The sequence below is a fragment of the Coregonus lavaretus genome (genome assembly GCF_964263955.1).
Source record: "Coregonus lavaretus genome assembly, chromosome: 4".
Classification (NCBI taxonomy): Eukaryota; Metazoa; Chordata; class Actinopteri; order Salmoniformes; family Salmonidae; genus Coregonus; species Coregonus lavaretus.
The window spans coordinates 19,059,740-19,067,140 of NC_139991.1; the positions used below are offsets into that span (position 1 = coordinate 19,059,740).

General features: G+C 44.6%; 1 protein-coding gene across 1 annotated transcript; it reads left to right on the forward strand.

Annotated features, from left to right (window-relative positions):
* Positions 1–469: 469 nt before the first annotated feature.
* Positions 470–7,165, forward strand: LOC311127916 (uncharacterized protein). The gene is made up of 5 exons (XM_084159815.1): positions 470–653; positions 957–1,146; positions 1,237–1,380; positions 6,068–6,135; positions 6,418–7,165. Exons 1-5 carry the CDS (start codon positions 583–585, stop codon positions 6,644–6,646), a joined length of 702 nt encoding a protein of 233 aa, XP_084015941.1. The 5' UTR covers positions 470–582; the 3' UTR covers positions 6,647–7,165.
* Positions 7,166–7,401: the final 236 nt, after the last annotated feature.

Genomic DNA, 7,401 nt, shown 5'->3' on the forward strand with positions numbered 1-7,401 from the left:
TGAGCCCAAGGGCTGGCATTTACAGTATATGTCCTCCAAAGAAAGGTCGGTGGACCAAGATTCAAAGGTCAGATTAGGAAGGAAGAGGTGGTGTTTGCTCCATTGCGCCTAGGACATTGTACATTGAACTCCTCATTACAGCTGGTTGGAAAGCATGTGAATGGTTTGTGTCTGGAGTGTATGGTCAATGAAGCGGTGGAGCATGTGTTGTTATATTGTTGTAAGTATGTTGAAGAGAGGGAAAGATTGAAGTGTAGGGTAATTGAGGTTGGTGGGATTTGGAAGGGATTTTGGTGATGGGGAGGGTCTATTGGAAGTTGGTAGGGCTCTTTTTTATTTTCTCAGAAGTACTGAGTTAGGTAAGAGGATTTAGAAAGGTGGAGCTAATGTTGTAAACCGTGATTGACTACAGACTCCAGCACAGTAGGTGGCGGCATTCACCTTTAACGTTTGTTTGCGGACCGACATTATATAATTGAAGAAGAAGAAACATAGGATTTGGACTGGAAGCGGTGCTTCTGATAGTTTGTATTGCTACTAAATAAATTGGCATCAGACCATACAAGCAGGAGGAGGTTCATCATGCCTGTCACCTGTGCAGTAAACGGCTGCACCAACAAGTTTATTAAAGGGTCAGAAATAAGATTTTACAGGTAAGGACCAAGCTATCGTGAGCTAGCTTGCTAACGTCAGATAACTCGTTCTTCAAATGTTGTTAGTTGTTGTCGCTAGCAGGAGCAGAGCGGGTGATAACCAAGGACACAACAGCGACTAGGTAATGTATAGCTAGCTAGCTAGTCGCTGTTGTTGAGTCTAGTTAGCAAGCTAGCTAAATTAGGTGTGTGTTTATGTGTGTGTGTGTGTGTGCGCGCGAGAGAGAATGACTGAATGCATGCATGCATGCGGCAGCTGCGCCTGCTTGTGTTAAGCAGTGTTTCCTGTCCTATTCTTCTCAGGTTCCCCATCAGTAAGCCTCAACTTGCCAACCAATGGGTACAAAGTTTGGGGATGAAAAACTTCATCCCTACACCTAACACTTGCCTCTGCTCAGAGCATTTTAACCCAGATTGTTTCCGAGACTACAATGGCAAACAGTTTCTTAGGGAAGATGCAGTGCCCACTATTTTCGGTGCTGATTCATCGAAGGTAATGTATGGTTTCTTAGCCTACTGTCTTTATTTTTTTGATTCAACTAGACTATATGATGTTAAAAGATGTATGTTAAAAACATTGCAGCCTGAATTACGGAAAAGGGGGATGATGACCAAGGACACAAATGCGGCTAATCGCTTCGGGGCACCGTCAGACCGGGAGAGGGCTAAGGCGCTGGAGAAGATAAAGGCCAAGGAGAAACGACAGAGTACCCGGGAAACTGGCAAGGTGTGTCACAAAGGTTTTCTCAGCTCTCAAACATTTCATGCTTTTAAAATTTTTTTTTAAATCACCCCTCTCACAGATGGTTCAATTAATGTTAGTGTAAATCCTGTTGCAGAGTATAGCGAGTTCTGGTGAGTTTTTGCACTGCTAAGTGCTGTTTTCAGAGCCTTTTGTTTTTATGTGCACGAGCATACTTCCCCTGTTTTCAAATCAAATCATATTTTATTTCCCTGACACCGCCTGGTATAGAGGAACTGGATGGCAGGAAGCTTGGCCCCAGTGATGTACTGGGCCGTACACACTATGCTCTGTAGTGCCTTGCGGTCGGAGGCCGAGCAGTTGCCATACCAGGCAGTGATGCAACCAATCGGGATGCTCTCGATGGTGCAGCTGTATAACTTTTTGAGGATCTGAGGACCCATGCCAAATCTTTTCAGTCTACTGAGGGGGAATAGGCTTTGTCGTGCTCTCCTCACACACTGTCTTGGTGTGTTTGGACCATGATAGTTCGTTGGTGATGTGGACACCAAAGAACTTGAAGCTCTCAACCTGTTCCACTACAGCCCGTCGATGAGAATGTGGGTGTGCTCAGTCCTCTTTTTTCTTTTCTTCCTGTAGGCCACAATCCTCTCCTTTGTCTTGATCACGTTGAGGGAGAGGTTGTTATCCTGGCACCACACGGCCAGGTCTCTGACCTCCTCCCTGTAGGCTGTCTCATCATTGTCGGTGATCAGGCCTACCACTGTTGTGTCGTCGGCAAACTTAATGATGGTGTTGGAGTCGTGCCTGGCCATGCTGTCATGGGTGAACAGGGAGTACAGGAGGGGACTGAGCACGCACCCCTGAGGGGCCCTTGTATTGAGGATCAACGTGGCAGATGTGTTGTTACCTACCCTTACCACCTGGGGGCGGACTGTCAGAAAGTCCAGGATCCAGTTGCAGAGGGAGGTGTTTAGTCCCAGGGTCCTTAGCTTAGTGATGAGCTTTGAGGGCACTATGGTATTGAACGCTGAGCTGTAGTCAATGAATAGTATTCTCACGTAGGTGTTCCTCTTGTCCAGGTGGGAAAGGGCAGTGTGGAGTGCAATAGAGATTGCATCATCTGTGGATCTGTTGGGGCGGTATGCAAATTGGAGTGGGTCTAGGGTTCCTGAGATAATGGTGTTGTTGTGAGCCATGACCAGCCTTTCAAAGCACTTCATGGCTACAGATGTGAGTGCTACGGGTCGGTAGTCATTTAGGCAGGTTAACTTAGTGTTCTTGGGCATAGGACTATGGTGGTCTGCTTGAAACATGTTGGTATTACAGACTCAGTCAGTGACATGTTGAAAATGTCAGTGAATACTCTTGCCAGTTGGTCAGCGCATGCTCGGAGTATACGTCCTGGTAGTCCTTCTGGCCCTGCGGCCTTGTGAATGTTGACCTGCTTAAAAGTTTTACTCACATCGGCTATGGAGAGTGTGATCACATAGTCATCCGGAACAGCTGATGCTCTCATGCATGCTTCAGTGTTGCTTGCCTCAAAGCGAGCATAGAAGTGATTTGGCTTGTTTGGTAGGGTTGTGTTACTAGGCAGCTCGCGGCTGTGCTTCCCTTTGTAGTCTAATAGTTTTCAAGCCCTGCCACATCCGACGAGTGTCGGAGCCGGTGTAGTACGATTCAATCTTAGTCCTGTATTGACTCTGCCTGTTTGATGGTTCGTCGGAGGGCTTAGTGGGATTTCTTATACAGTGGCTTGCGAAAGTATTCACCCCCCTTGGCATTTTTCCCGTTTTGTTGCCTTACAACCTGGAATTAAAATAGATTTTATGGGGGGGTTTGTATCATTTGATTTACACAACATGCCTACCACTTTGAAGATGCAAAATATTTTGTTTTGTGAAACAAACAAGAAATAAGAAACAGAACATGAGTGTGCGTAACTATTCACCCCCCCCCCCCCCCAAGTCAATACTTTGTAGAGCCACCTTTTGCAGCAATTACAGATGCAAGTCTCTTGGTATGTCTCTCTAAGTTTGGCGCATCTAGCCACTGGGATTTTTGCCCGTTCTTCAAGGCAAAACTGCTCCAGCTACTTAAAGTTGGATGGGTTCTGCTGGTGTACAGCAATCTTTAAGTCATATCACAGATTCTCAATTGGATTGAGGTCTGTGCTTTGACCAGGCCATTCCAATACATTTAAATGTTTCCCCTTAAACCACTTGAGTGTTGCCTTAGCAGTATGCATAGGGTCATTGTCCTGCTGGAAGGTGAACCTCCGTCCCAGTCTCAAATCTCTGGAAGACTGAAACAGGTTTCCCCTCAAGAATTTCCCTGTATTTAGCGCCATCCATCATTCCTTCAATTCTGACCAGTTTCCCAGTCCCTGCCGATGGAAAAACATCCCCACAGCATGATACTGCCACCACCATGCTTCACTGTGGGGATGGTGTTCTCGGGGTGATGAGAGGTGTTGGGTTTGCGCCAGACATAGCGTTTACCTTGATGGCCAAAAAGCTCAATTTTAGTCTCATCTGACCAGAGTACCTTCTTCCATATGTTTGGGGAGTCTCCCACATGGCTTTTGTCAAACACCAAACGTGTTTGCTTATTTTTTTTCTCTAAGCAATGGCATTTTTCTGGCCACTCTTCCGTAAAGCCCAGCTCTGTGGAGTGTATGGCTTAAAGTGGTCCTATGGACAGATACACCAATCTCTGCTGTGGAGCTTTGCAGCTCCTTCAGGGTTATCTTTGGTCTCTTTGTTGCCTCTCTGATTAATGCCCTCCTTGCCTGGTCCGTGAGTTTTGGTGGGCGGCCCTCTTGGCAGGTTTGTTGTGGTGCCATATTCTTTCAATAAAAAAAAATGGATTTAATGGTGCTCTGTGGGATGTTCAAAGTTTCTGATATAAAAAAAAAAAAATAACCCTGATCTGTACTTCTCCACAACTTTGTCCCTGACCTGTTTGGAGAGCTCCTTGGTCTTCATGGTGCCGCTTGCTTGGTGGTGCCCCTTGCTTAGTGGTGTTGCAGACTCTGGGGCCTTTCAGAACAGGTGTGTGTATGTGTATATATATATATGCTGAGATCATGTGACACTTAAAGTCCACCTGTGTGCAATCTAACTAATTATGTGACTTCTGGAGGTAATTGGTTGCACCAGATCTTATTTAGGGGCTTCATAGCAAAGGTGGTGAATACATTTTTTGAAACTTTTTTTTTTTTTTTTCACTTCACCAATTTGGACTTTGTGTATATCCATTACATGAAATCCAAATGAAAATCAATTTAAATTACAGGTTGTAATGCAACAAAATAGGAAAACTGCCAAGGGGGATGAATACTTTTTAAAGGCACTGTAAGCGTCCGGGTTAGAGTCCTGCTCCTTGAAAGCGGCAGCTCTATTTTTTTTTTTTTTTTTTTTTTTTTTTTTTTACTACTCTTTAGCTCAGTGCGGATGTTGCCTGTAATCCATAGCTTCTGGTTGGGGTATGTACGTACGGTCACTGTGGGGACGACGTCATCGATGCACTTATTGATAAAGCCAGTGACTGATGTGGTGTACTCCTCAATGCTATCGGAAGAATCCCGGAACATATTCCAGTCTGTGCTAGCAAAACAGTCCTGTAGCTTACCATCTGCGTCATCTGACCACTTTTCTATTAACTGTGTCACTGGTGCTTCCTGCTTTTAGTTTTTGCTTATAAGCAGGAATCAGGAGGATAGAGTTATGGTCAGATTTGCCAAATGGAGGGAGAGCTTTGTATGTGTCTCTGTGTGTGGAGTAAAGGTGGTCTTGGGTTATTTATTATTTTTTTCTCTGGTTGCACATGCTGGTAGAAGGGATTTAAGTTTCCCTGCATTAAAGTCCCCGGCCACTAGGAGCACTGCCTTTTGATGAGCGTTTTCCTGTTTGCACTCAATGAGCTGTATAAGGCCATAAGCAATCTTAGTGCCAGCATCGGTTTGTGGTGGTAAATGGACAGCTACGAGAAATATAGATAAACTCTCTTGGTAAATAGTGTGGTCTTAAGCTTATGAGATACTCTACCTTAGGCGAGCAAAACCTTGAGACTTCCTTAGTATTAGATTTTATGCACCAGCTGTTGTTTACAAATATACACAGACCGCCACCCCTTGTCTTACCGGAGTCAGCCGCTCTATCCTGCCGATGTAGCGTATATCCTGCCTGCTGTATGTTATCCATGTCGTCGTTCAGCCACGACTCGGTAAAACATAAGATATTACAGTTTTTAATGTCCCGTTGGTAGGATAATCTTGCTCTGAGGTCGTCCCAATTTATTTCCAAATGATTGAACATTGGCTAATAGGATTGATGGAAGAGGCAGTCTACTCGCTCGCCGTCGGATCCTTACAAGGCACCCTGACCTATGTCCACAATATCTGTCTCTTTCTCATGCAAATGACTGGGATTTGGACCTTGTCGGGTGTCTGTAGAATATCCTTCGCGTCCAACTCATTGAACAAAAAATGTTCGGCCAATATGAGGTGTCCTGATATCCAGAAGCTCTTTTTGGTCATATGAGACATTGGCAGAAACATTATGTACAGAATCAATTACAAATAACGTGACAAAACACACATAATAATACAATTGGTTAGAGGGCTGTAAAACGGCAGCCATCTTCTCCGGCGCCAATGTTGTGAACATTCATCTATCAACATTCACTCAAAGTTCTTATGTTTTTGCAGGGAAGAGGTGATGGCAGAAGACGAGGAGGGGGAGGAGGACGAGGAGGAGTCTCCTCCAACACTGACCGGTAAGAGTGGACACATGTTTCCAAAATCCATCACTGCATGGGTGCACTACTGCGCTACCTTCCTCGAAGGCTGCAACGTCTGCTTGTTTTCATTATTGCATTTCAAATTGTCTAGTCAGTGAAAATTAGTATCAGGGAGAAGGTAAACCAGCAGAAAAGTGTCATTACGTAAATGATGCACAACCAAGTAAGCAAGACGCAGACGATAGTCACATTCAGGAGGCTGGTCAGAGAAAACGGACAGGGCTGTCATACGTTCCCGTTGTTTTTGTGTATTTGCAGACAGACTGTGGGGGCGAAGAGCAAAGTGTATGACAGCAAAGGCCGCCTGCTCTCCTGCGGGAAGGACATGTGTGACTGCCTGGACGTGGACTGTATGGGCTGCTTCTACCCCTGCCCCGAGTGCAGCTCCCGCAGGTGTGGTGTGGAGTGCCGCTGTGACCGCAAGTGGCTCTACGAGCAGGTTGAGGTGGAGGGGGGAGAGATCATCCGCAACAAGTATGCTGGCTAGTCTCCCCCACCCTGAGGCCTTGAACTATGACTTGTTGAGATGATCAATTGTTTTTCTTTTTTCTGTAGAGAGAGGGACAGAATAAGAAATGGTCTGAAGTTGCCAAAAGAGAACTTGATTTGATTATGTATCACAAGATAATGTGTCAAGAGTAAATGAATAAGAAATAAAACTCCCACAATGGTTTCAACCAAGTGTTATAGACATTGCGTATTTAGTTTAGTTCCTGTACAGAGAGGATCGATTCAAGAAAGTGTATGCACATACACTTCACCAGTGCCTCGCTACAAGAACTCTTGCAAGGAAAAAGAGGTATATGACGAAGATTTGTTTCAACCTTTTTTGAAAGTATGCATGCCTGAAGAATTTTCCATGTTTCATTTTCTGCCTTTCCTCATTATGGTTTTTGAAATTCTCCACTTGTTTTGATTAGTGATTACATATATATTGTTTGTGCCCACAGCTGTCAATTACATTGGTCTTAATTCATATTAAAATATGTGAGTATCGAGAATCCAACCCTTGTGGTCAGCCCTTCAAAAAGTTAATAATTATCTGTGATGTGACTGGTGGCTTCTTCAGTATTGTTTGTGTGGTTTTGTATACATTTCCTACATATGTCCACGAGGTGTTAAGCGGCCAAAACAAGTGTGCTGCTTTACCAGTGATGAGCTCCAATATAGGGTGTTTTGTGCCATTTCACAACTGTTTTGTGACCTATTTTTGGGTAGTGATAAATCACCCATAGTTAGTGG